The following is a 23,269-nucleotide window of genomic DNA, read 5'->3' on the forward strand; positions in this document are numbered from 1 at the left end:
TGAAATCTAAATATCTATTTACTTCCAGTTGTGAAATTCATATAGATGGAAATCTGACATTTCTTGTTATTGATATTTCATCCTGTTGATTTATTTATTTCGAATGCATTTCTATTCGGGATCCTTGGATTTGACTTGCTAATAGCACCCGCCTTGAGACTGACCAACTCAAGATACTGAGGAGGAAATCCACAACTACCAACAGTTGGCTCAAACCCCGCACAGTCCACTCAGTACAGCCTATTGCGCTTGATAACTAGACTACTGGGACTATCCTGATGATAAAGTGATAGGAACTTACACTGGAAATAAACAGATATTTAGATGTAACATAGGTTAAAAGTGCTTCGTTCCAGTTTTTATGTCAGCTACAAATATCTCAGATATTGTGAGAACTCAACGATCATTTTAGAATTTTTAGTGTGACTCATTCTCATTTTCTTTCATCCAGAAAGTTAGTAGTAGTAGTAGTAGTGGCATGTGATGCAAGAAAGCACTGCATGAGTTTATGCAGCATCAGCCAAAAAAAAAAAAAAAAATTTTCACACAACCATTCCCCCTAATGTTTGTCCAGTTCCTCCTTAAATTAAATAATTTATATTAATAACCTATCAACTTCCACAACGACAGATGGAAGCTTGTTCCAGCAGTTAACCACCCACTGGCTAAAAGCAAATTTCCGCATATATATATTCTATCTGTCTTCCTTATTTTGAATTTATGCCCCCTTAGGTTCGTAATCTGAACAAGTGGAAGAATCCCATCAGAATTCAGAGTGCTCAACCAATTCAAGGCCTTATACACCTCAATCAGATTAACCCCAGGGGCTCACATCTGGTAAGTATGGGCACACCATGAATCCAGAGCTGGATATCATCATTCCTCTTTTTCTTGGTGATTCCCTTCTACTTTTGTCTCTCTCTCTCTCTCTCTCTCGGGATAATTCAGAAAAATTTTTTTTTTTTTGGTTGGTGCAGCATAAGCCTCATGCTTCCTTGCACCTTATGGCTAATAATAATAATCACCGCGCAGGTGGCCTGGTCTCCAGCTTCTTACCAAGAGAGCCACTTAAGTCTATATATACTCAAGAAAATCTACATCCTTCCTAAAATGAGGCCTCCAGACCTGTACACAGTACTCAAGGCGTGGCCTGACCATTGCCTTATACAGAGGGACAATCACCTCCTTTTTCCTGCTAGCAAGATTCCTATATATCATTGACAAAACCTCATGACCTGCCATAGCAGCCTGTCTGCATTGCTCAGAAAATTTCGTATCTGACTACACAATTACTCCCAGGTCTTTTTCATTTTCTACCACCTCAAGTGTAGTACCACACAGTAGGTATGTTTCTCTGGGTTACTTCTACCCATATGCAGTAATTTGCATTTGTCAAGGTTAAACTTCAGTTTCCACTTCTCAGCCCATCTTCCAAAATTTTCTAGATCCTATTGCAGAGCATACTACTATTACTGTTATTAACAACCCTACCAACCTTTGTATCATCTGCAAACTTCGACACTAAGCCTGATATACCTTCATCAATATCATTGATAAATATACAAAGCAACGATGGACCCAACACCGAATCCTGTGGGACTCCACTAATAACATTAGTCCATGAAGAGCAGCACCCATTGATTACCACCCTCTGTCTTCTCCCACTCAACCATCCTTTTATCCATTGTAGCAATTTACCCTTAATACCTTTCTGCTCCAATTTGTACAGTAGTCTTCCATGCGTAACAGTGTCAAAAGTTTTCCTGAAATCCAAGTACAGTCGATTCCGGTTATTTGGGACACATCTGGACTAGTGCATTTTGGTCGGATTAAGCGGCTGCCCTAATTATCTGAAGTTTCACGTAAATAGTTAAAAATACAATGGATCCCCACTTTACATTTGATTCACTGTACAATCAAATCACGTTATGACGGACTCACCATAGTAAAGTACTGTTCACTATTCGATGTGTAATAAGTGCCGTCATTGTGATCACGTTTGTGAATTGAATTTTAATTCTCTTAACTGGTGATTCTAATTAGCAAAAATAGGGAGAAATTTATCCACATGCTATAAAAGTAAAGATATATTAAGCACAAATTTACCTTTTATTACCTTTAATGTGTTTACACTTCAATGGAATCAATTACCTTACCTTACCAATTAAAAAATTAAATGATACATGAAAATCAAAAGAATATACGTGATAATCGGAATAATTAATACGTACAGTCAGTCCTCGTATAGCACGTGTTTACACTACACGAATTCGATCATACACGATCTATAAATAGGGGAACGATATCTTATATATTTTTCAGCCTGGTCTGTACTTGTTAACAGGAGAGACTGCTTCTACAGGGATGGGATACACTTAAATAGAAAGGGTGCAAGAATGTTTGCTGATGCTATCGAGGCAGTGTTAGGTGGGTTGGGAAACTGCTAGATTGGGGGGGATACAAGGACTAATAGATTAACAGTAGCCACTGGCAGAGGTGAAGGTGATTCTTGCACTGCTTCAATTGGAATGAGCCACAGCCTGGAAAATAAGATGCAGGATATTTCAGAGACTGCTGGGAATCATTGGGGTACAAATAAACACATAGGTTGTGTTAGGGTAGCTAAGAAAAAGAACAGGTGCATGTATACTTGCGTGTACACCAATGCTAGGAGTTTAGTAAATAAATTTGATGAATTTGAGGTATTGCTCAAAACATCAAAGGCAGATATTGTGGGGATTTCAGAGACGTGGTGTCACACAGATATAAGCAATGCAGAAGTGGAATTTGGTGAGTACAATGTCTACACAAAGGATAGACAGGGTAGGAAGGGAGGAGGGGTTATGCTATTAGTTAAGAAATACATAAAATCCAAGGAAGTGGATCCAGTCGACATTGCTGGACAGTGCAGTGTTGAGTCAGTTTGGTGTGACATAAGCATTGGGAGATCAAAATTGAGAGTAGGAGTGTGCTATAGGCCTGATGATTCTGAGGAGTATAATAAGAAACTGTACGGGGAAATAGAGTGGGTCAGTAAATCAGAGAGTCTTATAATGGGGGATTTTAATTTCCCAGATATTGACTGGAGTTTCGGGCTGGTCACTCACACACTAGCAAGGCGTTTGTGGATTTATTGGATGATTGTTTTCTACATCAGCATGTTCGGGAAGCAACTAGAGGGAGTAATACTGTTGATTTGATTATCAGTAGTGATTCTTCATGCATTAAGAATCTGCAGGTAAATGAACCACTAGGTGGCAGTGATCACAGTGTGCTGAAGTGGGATTTACTCAATGAGGTAACTACCATTAGGGGTAAAGGGAAGGGTTATTGCTTTCGTAAAGGCAACTACAATGAACTGAGACAGTATTTAAAATCTATACAGTGGGACCAACTGATGATGTTACCAACAGCAAATTCAAAATGGGAAGCATTCAAAGAACTTATCTTGGAAGCTACTAGGCTTTACATACCAACTAAGAAATATTGTTCAAGGTTTAGGCCTAAGCGGATGTCAGATGAACTAATGAGACATATGGCAGAGAAGAAAAATGCATGGGATACATACAAATTAACACATGACACAGAAACATATGATAGATACAAGTTGATCTGTAACCAAGTTACAAAGGAGGTTAGGCAGATTACGAGAAATCTTTGGCAAGGGATGCAAAGAAAAACAGCAAAGAGTTCTTTACTTATATAAACTCTAGAAGGAAGGAGATGAATCAGATTGGTCCACTTGATATCGATGGGTCAACTGTTGATGATTCTGCTCAGGTAGCTAACAAACTGAATGAATATTTTGCATCGACATTCACACATGAGGAGTTATTCAGCGAGGGGAATGCCAGAGATGTATTCAACTCTGGCAGTAAGCTAGAGAATCTTGTAATAACTGAGAGTAAAGTGGAGGAGAAATTGTGGAAGATAAATACAAGAAAGGCACCTGGGGTGGATGGGATCTATCCAGTTATATTAAAGGAGGCAGCAAAGGAAGTAAGCAAACCCTTAGCCATAATTATGAGAGCTCCCTTGGACTCAGGGGAAGTACGCATGGACTGGAGATGTGCAAATGTGACCCCAATTCACAAAGGAGGATCAAAAGGTGACACAAGTAATTATAGACCTGTTAGTTTAACTTCTGTTCCTGGAAAATTAATGGAGGCACTGGTTAAAGAAGCACTGCAGGATCAGCTAGACAAGACTTCAGTTATAGCTCAGACACAGCATGGTTTTGTTAAGGGGAAGTCTTGCCTGACCAATTTGATTGGATGCTATGATGCAGTCACAAAAGAACTGGATGCAGGGAATAACTTTGATATTATATACTTGGATCTTAGAAAGGCTTTTGATACTGTTGCACATGGAAGACTGCTGCACAAATTGGAGCAGTGTGGCATTGGAGGCAAATTGCTGCTATGGATAAGGTGGTGGTTGAGGGGAAGAAGACAGAGAGTGGTAATCAATGGACACTGCTCATCGTGGACTAATGTTATTAGTGCAGTCCCTCAGGGTTCAGTATTGGGTCCATTATTGTTTTCTGTATTTATAAATGATATCGATGATGGTATATCAAGCTTAATGTTCAAGTTTCCAGACGATACGAAGGTTGGCAGGGTTGTCAAGGACACTACTGACACTATGCTACTGCAACAGGATCTGGAAAGGTTGAGCAGATGGGCTGAGAGGTGGCAAATGAAGTTTAACATTGACAAATGTAAAGTACTACATATAGGAAACAGCAACCCCAGAGCAACATAGCAACTCTGTGGTACTACACTGACAGTGGTAGAGAATGAAAGGGACCTGGGGGTGGTTGTGCAGGCAGATATGAAGTTTTCTGAGCAGTGCAGACGGGCTGCAAGAGTAGCTCATGGTGTATTGTCGATGATATATAGGAATTTTTCTAGCAGGGATAAGGAGGTGATTATTCCATTGTATAAGGCAATGGTCAGACCACACCTAGAGTACTGTATACAGGTCTGGAGGCCTTATTTCAATAAGGATGTAGAGATGCTGGAACGAGTACAGAGAAGGGCAACAAGATTAGTGAATGGAACAAAGGGGTGCTCTTACGAAGAAAGGCTTAAGATTTGCAAATTACAGTGTCTGGAGACTAGGCACCACCGAGGTGATCTTGATAGAGGTGTATAAAATCTTGAATGGTTTGAGCATGCTCAATGCTGATGGAATTCTTCCTCTTGCTCAGAATAATCACCTGAGAGGGGATAAATTCAAATTGAGAAAAGACGGATGTAGGATAGACGTGAGGAAATTTGCCTTTAGCCAGCGGGTGGTTGGTTGGTGGAATAGACTTCCATCCCTTGTCGTGGAAGTTGATAGCCTAAATAAGTTTAAGGCTCAGCTGGACAGGTATTTTGAACGAACAGGGGGGTGAAGTGGAAGTGGTTATTTTTTATTTATTTATTTATTTATTTTTTTTTTTTTGGCTGATGCTGCATAAGCTTGCTTTCTTGCATCAAATGCCTCTACTAATGCTAATGCTATATAACACGAACCGAATTCGCTTATGCACGATTTGCCTTTGTGTTTACAAGAAATGGCAGTTGAAATCAGAATCACCCCAACCAAACGCAACACGATAGGAATGAAGATAAGATTCTGAAAATGTATTTATGTTTTTATATCAGTGAAGGGGAAACACATTTCACCATAATAACGTAAAAACCAACACAATTCCAGCCATCGTTATAATTGCAAATGCAATTAGATCAAGTTTACTACCAGTTTATAACAGATTCCACTAGCAGAAACGCAACTGGATTTTTATTGTTTTATGGTAGTAACTCCTAGAAATGTGAGGTGTTAATAGTGTATCTCTGCCTGCACAGTGTTGTTCCAGGGAATGATCCTCCGCAGTGTATGCACTGCAACTCCGTTCTCACAATAAAGCACATACTCGTTGAATGTACCTTATACACTGATGCCCGAAAAGCTTCATACAGTAATCTCCAACAACCTTTGACACTCCAACAGTTCATAGGTAATGATGCAAATCTCCCGGAATTTTTCCGCTTCTTAAAACGCATAAATCTGTATAATTGTCTCTAACTGTTTTTTACAGACACCGTGAAATCCTCACCTCGTTTATAGGCGCAATATGGCCTAAGTAGCCCTTGCGCCAGAAATAACCATACCAATACCAATACAGTGTTGTTTATTCAGTTGCTACATGCTCGCCGCTTTATTTATGTGTATCAAGCGTGCCTCCTCATTTTGTAATTGTGCTTTATTCCCTAAAAATGAGTAAAATACATTAAAAGGTGTGAAAAGGAAGCGTTCAGGTGAAGATACTGCAGATTCAGAGAGAAAAAGAAAAGCAATATTGATAAACAGAGGTGGACTGGGTCAAAAATTCTTACATGGGAAAATTTATAGTGGCCTCATACTATGGTTTATGGCTAAAATCACACCGGCCTCTGGTCTCCGGCCCACCAGTAAGGCTTATGGCCAGTCCGCCTCTGTGGATAGAGAAAAAATATGAAATTGTGAAACGATTTGAGCGAAATGAAAGACCTTGTGATATTGCACGTGCTACACACCTAAATGAGGAAATGCAGAGAAAATAAAAACAACTTTCATAGCAGGTACAACTCAAAGTGTAATTAACATCCATTAGATTAAGACACAAAGAATTGGAAGAGATGGAACGGCTCTCATCTGTTTGGATAGAAAATCAAACAAAAAACAAGTTTGCTTACGATAGAAGTAAAAGCATTAGCAATATTTTAATACGACTATTTATTGTGTTTGGTAATGTTTTGGATACAAATGTGTGTTCAGTTTTTCTCATAAGGCCTGTTTTTTATATTGCACGATTTTGCATTGCACGAGGGTTTCTAGGAACAGAGCTATCGTGCTATACTGACTGTACTGTAATATGTACATACGAACTAGTTGACATTTCTGTTTACTAACATTTAAAACAGTAAAAAGATAAGCAATCAATAACAATGAAGACGGCACACACAAATTGCAAGTAATGTGATACGCACAAGTGAGAACGGAGTAACGAGTTATGAAGCTTTAAAAATAGGAGTGCAGAGAAGATTCTGAAAATTAATTTTTTTATATGATTGAGGATTTCATGGAAGTGTAAACACATTTCACCATAACCCAGAAAATTCCAGCTGTCGGTATTATCACAAATTCAATAAGATCGACTTTACTATCTGTTTATGATAGATTGCACTAACAGAAAAGCCCAATAAACAGGTGACTGCTAATTGTTTTATGGTTATGACCTCCAGAAATCTGACCGAACCACGTGTACGGTTGGAGACAATCATAGGTAATCTCCAGTGCTGCGGTCTCCTGCCCCGATTAAACAGCATGTTGTCCCAATTAAGTGAAGTAAACCCTGTTCATTTTCTCGATTGGCTTCTGTTCTTTAAGATTTTCCCCAAATGTACGCTCCGATTAACCGGTGGCCCAAATAACCGGAATCCACTGTATATGATATAAAAATTATTTTTTGCATCCAGTTCCTTTGTAACCACATCATAATAACCAATCAAATTTGTCAGAAAAGACTTTCCCTAAATAAACCCATGCTGTGTCTGAATTGTTGCTGCAGTCTTGTCTAGATGATCCTGCAATGCATCTTTAACCAGTGACTCCGTTATTTTACCCTGAACAGAAGTTAAACTAACTGGTCTGTAATTACTCTTGTTACCCTTCGATCCCCCTTTGTGAATTGGGGATACATTTGTACATCTCCAGTCTGTGGGAACCTCCCCTAAGTCCATAATTATGGCTAAGGGTTTGCTTACTTCCTTTGCCGCCTTCTTTAATATAACTGGATAGATCCCATCCACCTCAGGTGCCTTTCTTATGTTTAACTTCAACAATTTCTCCTCCACTTTGCTCTCAGTTATTACAAAATCATTAAGCACTCTGCTACAATTTGATAACCTTCTGGCATGTTCAAACCTTAATAACTCCTCGTGTGTGAATGTAGACACAAACTATTCATTCAGTTTGTTTGCTATATGAGCAGGATCATCAACAGTCGAACCATCGATATCAAGTGGACCAATCAGATTCATCCCCTTCCTTTTAGAGTTTATATAAGTAAAGAAATCCTTGCTGTTTTTCGTAGCTTCCTTTGCCAAAGATTTCTCGTAATCTGCCTTTGCCTGTCTAACCTCCTTTGTGACTTGATTACAGACTAGCTTATATCTGCCATAGGCTTCTGTGTTGCCTGATAATTTATATGCATCCCATGCATTTTTCTTCTCTGTCATGAGTCTCATTAGTTCATTTGATAACCATTTAAGCCTAAACCTTGAAAAATATTTGTTAATAGGTATGAAACTTTTAGTAGCTTCCACGATTAATTCCTTGAATGCTTTCCACTAAGAATTTGCTGTTGGTAACATCATTAGTTGATCCCACTGTACAGAATTTAAAAATGGTATGAGACCACTGTACTCACCTTTACGGAAGCAAAATATCTTTCCTTTACCCCTGATAGTAATTATATCTTTAAGTAAATCCCTCATCAGTACACTGTGATCACTGCCATTTAGTGGTTCCTTTATCTGCAAATTTTTAATACACGAATGATCACTGCTGATAACCAGATGAAGAGTATTACTCTCTTTGGTTGCCTCTCAAACATGCTGCTGCAGAAAACAATAATCCAATAAATCCACAAAAGTCTTACTGTGTGCGAGTGACCAATCCACAAGTTCCAGTCAATATCTGGAAGTTAAAATCCACCATTATAAGACATTCTGATTTACTAGCCCACTGTATTTCTTTGTACAATTGTTCATTATACTCATTCAAGTCATTAGGCCTAAAACACACTCCTATTCTTATTTTTGCTTTCACAGTGCTTATGTCACACCAAACTGACTCAACAGTGCACTGTTCATCTATATCAACTAGATGCACTTCTTTTGATTTTATGTTTTTCTCAATTAACAGCATAACACCTCCCTTCCTATCCTGTCTAGCCTTTCTGTACACATTGTACTCCCCAAATTCCAATTCTGCATTCCTAATATCTGTGTGACACCACGTCTCTGATATCTCAACAATATCCGCCTTTGATGTCTTGACCAACACTTCAAATTAATCAAATTTATTTACTATATTTCTAGCATTGGTATGCATGCAAGTATACATGCACCTATTCTTATTGTTAGTTACCCTAACACATCCCATATACCCACCTGTTTCACGATGACTGCCATCAGGCCCTGAAACCCCCAAAACCCCTTGCTCCAGGCCACTGCATATTCAAATAGAAGTAGTGCAAGAATCACTTTCACCTCTGCTTGCAGCTACTTTTAACCTTTTAGTCTGTGAATCCCCCCCCAAGCTAGCAGTTTTCCGACCCACCTAACACTGCCTTGATAGCATCAGCAAATATTCTTGCGCCCTTTCTGTTTAAGTGTATCCCATCCCTGTAGAATCAGTATCTTCTGTTAACAAGCACAGACCATGCTGAAAAAAATTCTACCCCTTGAGCCTTGCACATTCCCTCCACAGCCAAATTGATTGACAAGGCTCTCATCATATACTTCCTCCTTTTGTGTCTGGGCAGAATTGCAGACAAGGAAGTAATAATGATTATTTGAACAAACTTCCATCTATTGTTGTGGAATTGGGTAGTTTGAATGAATTTAAAGAATGATTAGACCAATTATTAGATGGGACGGATAGGTAATTTAGGAAAATTTTTTTCTTTCTCCCTCCCTCTGGCCAATGATATATAAGCTTGCTTTCTTGCATCATTTGCCACTAAATTAATGCTAAGACTAATTTCATGGATGATTTAAGGAAATTTGGGTATAACTAACATAGAGAAATGTTCAGTTGTGTTTGTGAGTGCATAATAATTCTATTTCAGAGTTTATCCTGTAAAAAGCACAGTATTCTGCTGCATCCTCAGATTTCTCCCTCATAAGTGACAGTAGGATAGAGGAAACTATAGTTCATTCACAGAATGGAGAAAGTATCTGTGATAGTATGTTAATAGAGGAAACTATAGTTCATTCACAGAATAGAGAAAGTATCTGTGAAAGCATGTTAATAGAGGAAACTATAGTTCATTCACAGAATGGAGAAAGTATCTGTGATAGCATGTTAATAGAGGAAACTATAGTTCATTCACAGAATGGAGAAAGTATCTGTGATAGCATGTTAATAGATATGGAGGATATAGTTGTTTAGAGATGGAAGCACTTACAAACAAACAAAATCAATGAGAAAGGAAAATAGAAAAATTTATTACATTGATGGTGTTACAAGCAGGCAATACAAGCTCGTGTTACAAGCAGGCAATACAAAAAATAAAGCATGGAAAAATGAATCAATAACACCTTTCAAGGAAACCTTCCTGACTGCTGGCATACTATTCAGCTAAAGGAAACTTTAATAATTATAATTTTATTAATATTAACTAGGGTCTTTGCCCCTTGCTCACTGCACTCACTTCTTTTGATAAAGTAAAATGAAATACTTACAGAAGCTTTCAACGCTGTGTGTGTGTGTGTGTGTGTGTGTGTGTGTGTGTGTGTGTGTGTGTGTGTGTGTGTGTGTGTGTGTGTGTGTGTGTGTGTGTGTGTCTTTTCCTCTGCTCTGAATACATAAATAAGTTACATATGGAAATCAAGCGTGATACTGGGTGGTCATGTTAGATAAACATAGCGTGTGACCACGCTTAAACAGAAGCTTGTTTTACCACAGTAAAACAAAACTTTTGTTATGTATTTTAGTATTTGTTACGTATTACACATAATCTGCATCTCTCTTCTCCCATTGGCCGAATAAATATGACTAGGAGGAAAATTAATTTAATGTATAGAAAGATAATAATAATTACTGACACTGGCAACGCTAGGTTTTGTTGACAATTTGTTGTGTTTTTTGAATCAAAATAATTGGATCATCACAGAGAAATGAATAGTCCATTTTTTTGGTGACTAGTTTTCCAAAGATTTACCTCAAAGTGAAAATAATCTGGAAATAGTGGTTGACAATGAACCTAACTATTTCATTAAACAAGAAAAAAAATTCCACCCACTACTCCATGAATTTAACAAAAAAGTAAAAATCGGTCTCTTTTAAAAATGTTACTTTTTGAAGGGTTGTTTCCTGAAAACCAGATATTGACTGGAATTTGGGGGCTGGATACTCACACACTAGCAGGGCTTTTGTGGATTTATTGGATGATTGTTTTCTACATCAGCATGTTCGGGAGGCAACTAGAGGGAGCAATACTCTTGATTTGATTATCAGCAGTGATTCTTCATGCATTAAGAATCTGCAGATAAATGAACCACTAGGTGGCAGTGATCACAGTGTGCTGAAGTGGGATTTACTCAAAGAGGTAACTACCATTAGGGGTAAAGGGAAGGGTTATTGCTTCCGTAAAGGCGACTACGATGGACTGAGACAGTATTTAAATTCTATACAGTGGGACCAACTGATGATGTTACCAACAGCAAATTCAAAATGGGAAGCATTCAAAGAACTTATCTTGGAAGCTACTAGGCTTTACATACCAACTAAGAAATATTGTTCAAGGTTTAGGCCAAAATGGATGTCAGATGAACTAATGAGGCATATGGCAGAGAAGAAAAATGCATGGGATACTTACAAATTAACACATGACACAGAAGCCTATGATAGATACAAGTTGATATGCAACCAAGTTACAAAGGAGGTTAGGCAGGCGAAGGCAGATTACGAGAAATCCTTGGCAAGGGATGCAAAGAAAAACAGCAAAGAGTTCTTTACTTATGTAAACTCTAGAAGGAGAGGGATGAATCAGATTGGTCCTCTTGATATTGATGGGTCAAGTGTTGATGATCCTGCTCAGGTAGCTAACAAACTAAATGAATATTTTGCATCGACATTCACACATGAGGAGTTATTCAGCGAGGGGAATGCCAGAGGTGTATTCAACTCTAGCAGTAAGTTACAGAATCTTGAAATAACTGGGAGTAAAGTGGAGGAGAAACTGTTGAAGATAAACACGAGAAAGGCACCCGGGGTGGATGGGATCTATCCAGTTATATTAAAGGAGGCAGCAAAGGAAGTAAGCAAACCCTTAGCCATAATTATGAGAGCTTCCTTGGACTCAGGGGAGGTACCCATAGACTGGAAATGTGCAAATGTGACCCCAATTCACAAAGGAGGATCAAAGGCTGACACAAGTAATTATAGACCTGTGAGCTTAACTTCTGTTCCAGGAAAATTAATGGAGGCACTGGTTAAAGAAGCACTGCAGGATCATTTAGACAAGACTTCAGTTATAGCTCAGACACAGCATGGTTTTGTTAAGGGGAAGTCTTGCCTGACCAACTTGATTGGATACTATGATGCAGTCACAAAAGAACTGGATGCAGGGAATAACTTTGATATTATATACTTGGATCTTAGAAAGGCTTTTGATACTGTTGCACATGGAAGACTGCTACACAAATTGGAGCAGTGTGACATTGGAGGCAAATTACTGCTATGGATAAAGGGGTGGTTGAGGGGGAGAAGACAGAGAGTGGTAATCAATGGACACTGCTCATCGTGGACTGATGTTATTAGTGGAGTCCCTCAGGGCTCAGTGTTGGGTCCATTATTGTTTTCTGTATTTATAAATGATATTGATGATGGTATATCGGGATTAATGTCCAAGTTTGCAGACGATACAAAGGTTGGCAGGGTTGTCAAGGACACTACTGACACTATGCTGCTGCAACAGGATCTGGAAAGGTTGAGCAGATGGGCTGAGAGGTGGCAAATGAAGTTTAACATTGACAAATGTAAAGTACTACACATGGGAAACAGCAACCCCAGAGCAACGTATCAACTCTGTGGTACAACACTGACAGTGGTAGAGAATGAAAGGGACTTGGGGGTGGTTGTGCAGGCAGATATGAAGTTCTCTGAGCAGTGCAGACGGGCTGCAAGAGTAGCTCATGGAGTATTGTCAATGATATACAGGAATTTTTCCAGCAGGGATAAGGAGGTGATTATTCCATTGTATAAGGCGATGGTCAGGCCACACCTAGAGTACTGTATACAGGTCTGGAGGCCTCATTTCAAGAAGGATGTAGAGCTGCTAGAACGAGTACAGAGAAGGGCAACAAGATTAGTGAATGGAACAAAGGGGTGCTCTTACGAAGAACGGCTTAAGTTTTGCAAATTACAGTGTCTGGAGTCTAGGCACCAGCGAGGTGATCTGATAGAGGTGTATAAAGCCTTGAATGGTTTAAGCATGCTCAATGCTGATGGGATTCTTCCTCTAGCTCAGAATAATCACCTGAGAGGGCATAAATTCAAATTGAGGAAAGACAGATGTAGGATAGACGTGCGGAAATTTGCCTTTAGCCAGCGGGTGGTTGGTTGGTGGAACAGACTTCCATCCCTTGTGGTGGAGGTTGATAGCCTAAATAAGTTTAAGGCTCAGCTGGACAGGTGTTTTGAACGAACGGAGGGGTGAAGTGGAAGTGGTTTTTTTTTTTTTGGCTGATGCTGCATAAGCTTGCTTTCTTGCATCAAATGCCTCTACTAATGCTAATGCTAAAAAACTGAAATTTAGAGTATGGCATAATGAAATAAACCAGTACTTACAATGCCACATTGTGGACAGAAAGTCTACAGAAGCAGTAACTAGGATTAGAGAAGTTGCAGAAGCGCAATAAACATGTGATTGAAAATGTGGGAGTCAGACGTTATTGTTGATTAAACTGTATAATGCCTGAATTAAATGTAACTTATGAAAGTAGCATTGCAGTTGCTGTGAATTTGGCTGAGAATTATGTGTTGTGTTTTGTTTTTAATTTTTGGTTTATTTCTTATAAAATGTATAATAAACTGATAAATTTAAGTTTTGATAAAATTACATGGAAAGCACATAATATTCTTGAAAAATAAAATTTGTTTATAATTTTTTCATATTTTACCTTACACCAGATGTTGCCAAATTTCAGCTGATGAGCAGTGTGTGTGTGTGTGTGTGTGTTTCTTTGACATGTTGACTGTAGTTCTCAGAGAAATATCAAGTGGGAAAATTCATGCATCATAATAATTACTTTGTAACTTAGCAAACAAATATCTAATAATTTTAAGGTCAGATAACATTTTTCTGTAAATTTCAAACTGGTCTAACTTTTATTGATATAGAAATATATAGATACCCAGTTTTGCCTTATGAAAATAACAGAAATTTCCAGAAAAATGATTGGACCTTTATTCATGCAAAGAAGATTATTCACATGAATAAAGACTGGAAAAATTGAGGACAGAATTGTTGTTTCTATTGGGAAATGCAATTTTCTCTACAAACATCTGTTAGCCTACTTTTTTTTTTTTTTTTTTTAAAGAGTAGTTGAAAAAAATGCAACTCATAATTTTTTTTTTTTTTTTTTTTTGCTCACTAATGGTATTTTTCTTGTCATTTTACAGTGCATATATGATGCTATTTTGAGAATATGCTATTTTATTTCTTAATAATCATGCTACCTATCGTTAATTGAAATTATTATTAATTATAATTTTGAAATGACTCAGTCTTTAATGTATATATTGTTTACATTAAAGACTGATCATTTGGTTCCTGAATTTTCTTTAATAAAATTCCTGTACAGTAGAGCGTCGAAAATCCGAACGTCAATAATCCGAATGAGGCAGAATTTATTTATTTTTTAATGCTGGTGCTATAAAATAATTACAGTAAGTGCCGGTTATTGTGATCACGTTTGCAAATTGAATTTTGAATCTATTAAACTGCAATTCCTAATAAGTGAAAATCAGAGGAATATTATCCACAGGATATAAAAATTAAGGTATAAAGCACAAATTTATACTTTTATTACCTTAAAAATTAGCAAAATTCAATATATTAAATTCGACAAACAAACTGAATGCTGTCCTACTCAACTACTTTTGCTTCAAAGAGTGAGAGATCTTGCAACAAAGAAATGAAGGTTGAAAATGGTGCAGCAAAAAATAAGAAATTATTTTTGTTAAAGGCCTATACATATGTGATCTTATGGCTGAAATTTCCATTTGTTTTGTTGCCTACGAATGAAAATACCCAAGTAAAATTTAGTGTTTTTATTTCTAAACTTACTTAACTTTTTTTATTTTAGTCTCTAGAACAGTATTTTTGATAAGTTCGAAAATCCGAATAAATCGGAAGTCCGAACTACCTCCAATTAGTTCGGCTTATCAGCACTCTACTATATGCATTTTGAAAGCTTGCAGCTCACAAGCTTTCAAAGAGTATCTGGTGTGGTGTTCTAGATCAGTGCTTCTGAAACTATCTATAGTGAAAGAACAGTTTCTTTTATTTCCAATCCTCTGTGGACTAATACTTTTGTAAATAAAAATGAATTACTCTCGATTTCTATATTTATCTCATCGCAGACCTGTAACAAACAGTTTGAAGACTGCCCTGTCTACGGACCACACTTTGAGTAGTACCATTCTAGATTACCGTTAGCCACACTCTCTTATATACCAGTTCGGTTTATATGTCCTTTAGTAGTTTTGAAACTGAGAACTCCAAATACATGAATTTTCTGATGTAGCAGTATTGTGAACATACTGAAGTATCATATTTAACTGTAGATGGAACACCTCCAGGTGAAAGTGGAAGCCAAGCAACACAATGCATTAGAAAGTCACAGTGGACTTCAGCTGTCTTACAATTGAAGAGTTCCAGCAATGCTTTCAGAAGTGGCATGAACGTTGAGGCACTTGTATATCATCAGTGGGAACTACATTGAAGGGTGTTGAAGTGGGAACTACATTGAAAATGTTGTATTTATACCGTAATTTTTCTTTTAGAAAAATTCAGTTCTTGACATTTTTGATCAGACCTCATAATGAGATAAAAACATTTAGAAGGATCTAAAAAACTACAAGTTTTTTGACCAAGTGAAGCAGTACTGAACCATGTGTAATCAAGTATCCAGTCGTCTGCTAAAGGGTCACTTGGATATTTAATTTAATATGATTTTACTTTATTTCTAGGTGTATGCAAATCTGTGTAAACAGAATTGATGATGAATTGGAATTAATGAGTTCTCTATAATAAACCATTATAATATTCATAAAGTTTTATGCAGGGATATTTGAATCAATTATGTTTTCAGTTTGTTTATTAGTAATAGTAGCCATTCAAGAAAGCAAGCTTATACAGTTTCAGCCAAAAAATACTACCCATGTCATCTGTTCATCTCAAGAGTTTGTCTAGTTCCTCCTTGAATTTATTCATATTATCCACTTAGCATTAGTAGAAGCTTATGATGCAAGAAAGCAAGCTTATATAGCATCAGACAAAAAAAAAAAAAAAAAAACAAGACAAAAACCCCTTCCCGTTTCACCCATCCACTCACTCCAAAAGTTTGTCTAGTTCAGCCTTGAATTTATTTAAGCTGTCAACTTTTACAATGACAGATGGATGTTTGTAACAGTAATCAACCACCTGCTGGCTAAAGGCAAATTTCTGCACATCTATTCTACAACTGTCTTTCCTCAATTTGAATTTATGCCCCCTCAGATGCAGAATCTGATCAAGAGGAAGCATTGAGCTTGCTCAAACCATTCAAGGCCTTTTACACTTCAGTCAGATCACCTTGCATTGACAAGATCCCATGACCTACTCATGCAGACTGTTTGCACTGCTCAGTAAACATCATATCCGACTGCATAATTACCCCCAGGTCTTTTGTTGAGGAGGCTTCCATCCTGCAGTGGGTTGATAATGGCTGCAGTTTACCCTTTTTTTTTTTTTTTTTTTCACCTTTTTCATTCTCCACCAACCTAAGTGTAGTAACACACAGTTGATATGTTACACTGGGTTTACTACTATCCATATGCAGTACTTTGCATTTGTCAATGTTAAATCTCAGTTGCCACCTCTCTACCCATCTCAACTTTTCTAGATCATGTTGCAGTAGCATACTATCCTTGTTGGGATTAACAACCCTACAAACCTTACTGTCTGCAAACTTTGGTGTTAATCCTGATATACCTTCATCAGTACAGAACACAACAATGGGCCCAACGTGGATTCCCGCAGCTCCTACTAATAATATTAGTCCATGAAGAGCAGTGTCTATTGATTACCACTCTGTCTTCTTCCACTCAACCATCCCTTTATCCATAGCAGCAACCTGCCCTTAATGCCATACTATTCCAACTTGTACAGTAGTCTTCCATGTGCAACACAATCAAAATCTTTTGTAAAATCCAAGTGTATGATATCAAAATTTTTTTTTTGCATCTGGTTCCTCTGTGACCATATCATAGTATCCAATCAAACTGGTCAGACAAGTCTTCTCCTTAACAAACTCTTGCTGTGTCTGATCTTGTGCAGATGATCCTGCAATGCTTCTTTAACCAGTGACTCCGTTATTTTTCCCGGAGCAGAAGTTAAACTAACAGGTCTGTAATTACTTGTGTCACCTTTCTATCCTCCTTTGTGAATTGGGGATACATTTGTCCAGTCCATAGGAACCTCCCCTCGGTCCAAGGATGCCCTCTTAGTGATGGCTAAGGGTTTGCTTACTTCCCCACCTCCTTTAGTATAACTGGATAGATTCCATCCACTCCAGGTTCCTTTCTTACATTTAACTTCACAATTTCTCCTCCACTTTGCTCTCAGTTATTACAAAATCATTTAGTTCCCTGCCAGAGTGTGATAAACTTCTGGCATGTCCCCTCCCTCAATAACTCCTCTTGTGTGAATGTAGTAATGAGTAATGCGAAATACTCATTCAGTTTGTCATCTACCTGAGCAGAATCATTAACAATTGAACCATCATTATCAAGTAGACCAACCTTTTGCATCCCCTTCCTTCTAAGTTTACATAAGTAAAAGTCTTTACTGCTTTTCTTTGCATCCTTTTTTGCCAAAGATTTCTGATAATCTGCCTTTGCTTGCCTAGCCTCCTTTGTTACTTGATTACAGACTATCTTATTTATACCATAGGCATCTGTGTCTCCTGATAATTTATATGCATCTCATGCATATAAATTATCAGGAGACACAGACCATTGAGGCCTAAACCTTGAACGGTACTTTTTAGTTGGTATGATGAGCCTAGTAGCTTCCAAGATTAATTCCTTGAATGCTTCCCATTTAGAATTTGCTGTTGTTAACATCATCAGTTGGTCACACTGTATAGAATTTTAAAACTGTTTGAGATCACTGTAATCAGGTTTGCGAAAGCAAAAGCTCTTCCAACAACAACAGATGGAAATTTGTTCAAACGATCAACTACTTGCTGGCTAAAGGCAAATTACTTCACACGGTCCTGCTACCACCCTTCCTCAATTTGATATGCCCTGCTGATAATCAAATCAAGAGTATTGCTTTCTTTCATTGCCTCTCTAACATGCTGGTTTAAGAAACAGTTATCCAAAAAATCCACAGACTTCTTACTTCTATGTGAGTGAACAACCCACAAGTTCACATGAATATGTGGAAAGTTAACATTCCCCATTATAAGATATTCTGATTTACTGGCCCACTCTATATGTGTTTACTGTTGTTCATTATACTTCTCACAATAATTAGACTTATTACACACACATACTCTTATTTTTTTTTCCAAATGCTTATGTCACAACAGACTTATTCATGTTGCTTTGGCCACCCATGTCAAATAGATGCATGCCTTAGATTTTATATGCTTTTTAACTAATAATATAACTCCACCTCTGCTGTCCTTTCTGTACATATTATATTCCCTTACATCTGAGTGATGCCATGTCTCTGATGTCCCTGTAATTTTTAAAAATAGTAAATTATAAATAAATATACACTCCCACCTAAAAGTTTGAAATCACAAAATTAATTTTTCTTAATTTTCACAATTTTTTTGTTTAAATAGGACCAACTCTTGTTCCGGTTTTTATTAAAATATTTTCTATTATGTATAAAATTTAAAAAATGTTAAGTAATATTTAAGAAATTTCTAGAGTAATCAGGAATATTCCACAAGGATGTAGAAGACTCCTGAGTGTGGTAGAATGTTGTAGATGTTTTCAGAATATTCTATAAAGTGGGATTATCGTTTCAATATTATAGAAGGTTATAGATGACTCTAAAGTGTTTTGCAATAATATAAATTGAGGAGTAAGAGCTGTAACTTATAGAATTGAACATCTGCCATTCAGAAAGATTGTTTCGTTTAAGTTTTGCATGTTTTGTGATAAACATGACAACAAATAGGAACTTAGCGTCGGAAATAGAACTGCTATTATAACTCTGTGTAACGAAAGTTATTCCATGAGAAATATTCACATTTAAAGGAATACAAATTACCATTCGACAGTTGAAGGAGATTGGCCACTTAAAGAACAAACCATGATCAGTACAACTGCACTTATCAACAGAAAGATAAAACCATTACACTGATTTATAAATGCAATTGACGACTTACTGCACCTGAATGAGGTGAGTTCACTAGGAACAAAGAAACTCCTGTCTCTACATCCATTGTAAAACTTAAACAAGCAGGACTTTGTGGCCGTGTAGCTGTCTGAAAACCCATATTAAAACTGGAAAATTGAAAATAAGGTTGGCTTGGGCTAAGAGTCATCAGTATTGGACAACTGAAAAGTGGAAAAACATACAATGGACAGATGATTCCAAATTTGAAATTTTTGGATCCAAGCATAGAGTTTATGCGAGATAGTCAACTGAATAAAAAATAGTACTACTTTGTTTAGTTTTTACAGCTAAGCACAGTGGTGGTCCATTTGTGAACTGGGGTTGTTTCAGGAGTGAGTTGCATCATCAACATTGAAGAACCTTAAGAAAAGAAAGCTCTAAAAACATTTTTGACCATAATGCAATATCCTCTGGAGACTTCGACTTTGTAAAAGAAATTTTATATTACAACAAGACAAGGAATAACCTGAAGCACAGCTCTAATTGTGCAGCAACTTTCTAGCAGTTAAACAACAGGAGGTTGTATTGCCAATTGTGGTGTGGTGACTTAGCCTAATAGAGCTTTTATGGGATCATCTGGACCTTCACATCCATGAAGTAATCTCTGTCTTCACAGAATTTATGGGCAAGCTAGCAGATCGCTTGTAGTAATGTTAGTGAAGACACTATTATAAAATAAATCACCAGAATGCTAGGTCTGTGTAAGGCAATGATAAAATCTCATGGAGGATATTTTGATGAAAAATCAGTATAGTTTTTAATATTAATCATTTCAATATATTTTTAAAAAATCTTCAGTGTTTAATAAAAAATCTTACATTGTATTAAATCATACATAGCTAATTTAAAAAAAAGTAATGAAACCTGTTGTCATACACTGTGATTCCAAACTTTTAGGCAGAGGTGTTTATAAAAATGTTTAAAAATAAAAAGTGTAACTTTTTATGCTGATGGTGGTTTTTATTGCTTCTGGCTGAAATAGTGAGAATATTTCTAGAACAGTTATTATGATTCTAGTTTCAGACTTGGATTATGTATTTAAGGAATGTCTTTTAGATGTGAATTTAGTTAAATATTTACTATACTCTGTTGAGGTATTCTTTTGCACAGAACTAGTGATGTATTGCTGCTGAAGCACCTAACACATGTTGCCAGTTTTACCACCTACCTTGGTGAGATATCTCATATGCAGGAATGAAATTAATATCTGAATAAATAAGGTAATTGAATGCATTGTTGGTGTGAAAAGGTCTACCAGGGGATGGGTTACAGTGTAACTCATTGAGATGGCAGCTGCTTTCTCTAGTTGTGGTTATGGTATTGTGAAAAAAATACAAAATTATCAATAAGAGCATTAGAAGTTATGAATATTTATTATTACTATAAAATGGAAGGTATCAAAGTTTTGGAGCCACATTGGCAAGTGGTTTCTAATGAGACGGCATCTTATCTCTGGGACTGCCATCCAATGAGATGGTATCTCAAAGGTATATGATGTTTACATCCTCTGTATGAAATCCAAATAATTTTTTTAGCCCAGTCATTGACAATCTTTGCTTCACACAAATGTAAGGCAATGTTTTCGGGTTGAAGACATTCCCAATCTGCAGTTGGAATAATGGCAGTTAATTTCCAATGGAACAAGGGCCTTGGTTCCTTGGCATAGTTGGTTGCCTCAGTATAAGTCATGAAAATTCTGAATATTTGCCATAAAAATTTCAATTACACATGGTTTCCTGAAAAGAAAAGAAACTCAGTGCTCCCCCCCCCCCTTCCAAATCTGCACCAAATAGTGGTGATTTGCAGCTAGCATCCAGTGAGTAACGGTTGGCCCTGTACAAACAGGGCCAACAGGACTAGCAATGATAATGGTGGTGGTGGTGGTGGCGTGGAGAAGCATCACCTGACCTGTGCAAAACAATTCTTTGTTGTTAGTTTATAATTGTATATTTACTTACATTCATATATTATACCTGGCAGTGGTGGTGTGATGAATCCTTAAAATGATTAGTGCCTTCTGGTCTGATAGACTCCAATTTTTTTTTTTTTTTTCTGAAAAAATGTTTGATGTTTTGAGATCTGCTTGTTATTTACTAATGGGTTGCAGTATATATTAAATGTAATTGTTCAGTTTATTAAAAAAAAAAAAAAAAAAAAAAACTGAACAATTATATTCAATATATACTGCAACCTATTAGTAAACAAATTTTTTTTTTAAATGAAGACTTTTAATTTAAAAACATTGTGGTGGTTTTTGTACACCAGTTATTCACAGCAAAACAAAACTTTTACTTCTGATGAAAATGAAATGTAAAACAGATTTTGCATAATAAAATATAAACATGAAACTATTAGCACTTTGTTTTTTAATTTTATAAAAGGATTAAGCACACATGTACACATTTATGTTTTTCATATAAATAAATAGATAAATAATTATAATAATTGGGAAATTATTATTATATATGCCATGTTATATCATAATTAAACATGAAACAAAGAGTACCTAATTTCTGTATTGGTAGTGATACCATCTCACAAGAAACCTGTTTATTTATGTTACACTGACTAAAAGTGACAAGATGGTGGGTAAGGCAAAAATAGCAATAAAAATGATAGCTCTTCATAATTTAAATCCCTTTATCACTTAACTTAAACATCTGGATGTTTAAGTTAATTTAAGCAAGTTTGTGCACATGCACACTCATGGATAGGTAGGTACAGAGAGGAATAACCATTAATTAACCTTGACTGGAAATTAAAATGCAATAGATACTTCAATGAGAGTCTATCACACCAGACGCCACTACTGCAGGGTTAAATGGATTCAGCTTCCTTGGTATTTAATATAATTTAAATGGTTATATTTACAGTATCTTTCTACCCCTGAAAGTCAGTCTCTACGATGTGATCTTATCCGCTTCATCTGTGGTGTTATCCATCCATCTAATGAAGTACTATGCTCCGACATCATTCCTCGATGGGCAGTGATCGGTTGGCTATTAACAACATGTACATCTAATGTAGCTGCTTCAAATGCCAAATTGTCATTGTTTTATGACTGGTTATTTTTTGATCCTGAAAGAGATAATATTATGAACATTGGTAAGAAATGTTTATAAATATACAGTTTATCCACTTTGCTATCACTTCTGTATGTATGTAATGTATATACTATCTTCCCAAAAGTGGTCATACAAACACAACTGTTGGTGATTTAAACTGGTATGAATATAATGCTTTATTTTATTTATTATTTTTTTTTTATTTACTTATTTGTTGTTATAAAAAAATAAATGTCGCTGGTGGCACCAGCTGTATGCTAGCTAAATTAGTGCGCTCTTAAAAATTAATAAATAAAGAAGGTTTTCGGGAGTGTTGCTCAAAAAGAAGTTATATTTTAGATAAAATAAGTGTGGGTGAGTGATAAGTTAAGATTTGAGACCTAAACGTGGTTTTATTTTTCAGACTGAACTTTTTAAAATGGTTATCATTGTTATGTTCGGACATAGGAAATTTCAAGGTCATTAAATTTTTAAGGAACTTCTTCTTCTTCTTCTCTTCTTCTTCGGTCCTTAGCTGGCAGCTGGGGGAGGCGGTTGGCCACGCAACCAGTATGCTGCTGTAGGTGCCGCAGGGTTTCGGACTTGCTCTGTGATGTTCTTCCATACCTTACGATCCATGGCGTCAGTCCTAGCCTGGTTAAGGTCGAGACGTCGGCTCTTCAAGTCATTTTCCACTTGCTTGGCCCACGTTTTCCTAGGCGCGGTCCGTTGGATGCTCCATTGTGTGGGTCGTTGTCTCCAAAGGAGTGTGGATGGT

At 36.8% G+C, this 23,269-nt stretch overlaps 1 protein-coding gene across 2 annotated transcripts in view; it reads left to right on the top strand.

The window, feature by feature from the left end:
- IntS3 (integrator complex subunit 3) overlaps positions 1-23,269 on the top strand; it is a 1,056,838-nt gene that overhangs the window by 413,639 nt on the left and 619,930 nt on the right. For both annotated transcript variants that reach the window (XM_090368499.1, XM_090368500.1), the window contains one exon: positions 22,321-22,552. In XM_090368499.1, coding sequence (XP_090224625.1) covers positions 22,321-22,552 — 232 coding nt within the window. The remainder of the gene's footprint in view (positions 1-22,320; positions 22,553-23,269) is intronic.

Source organism: Mastigoproctus giganteus, chromosome 2, assembly GCF_048544385.1.
Source record: "Mastigoproctus giganteus isolate SK-2022 chromosome 2, ASM4854438v1, whole genome shotgun sequence".
Taxonomy (NCBI): Eukaryota; Metazoa; Arthropoda; class Arachnida; order Uropygi; family Thelyphonidae; genus Mastigoproctus; species Mastigoproctus giganteus.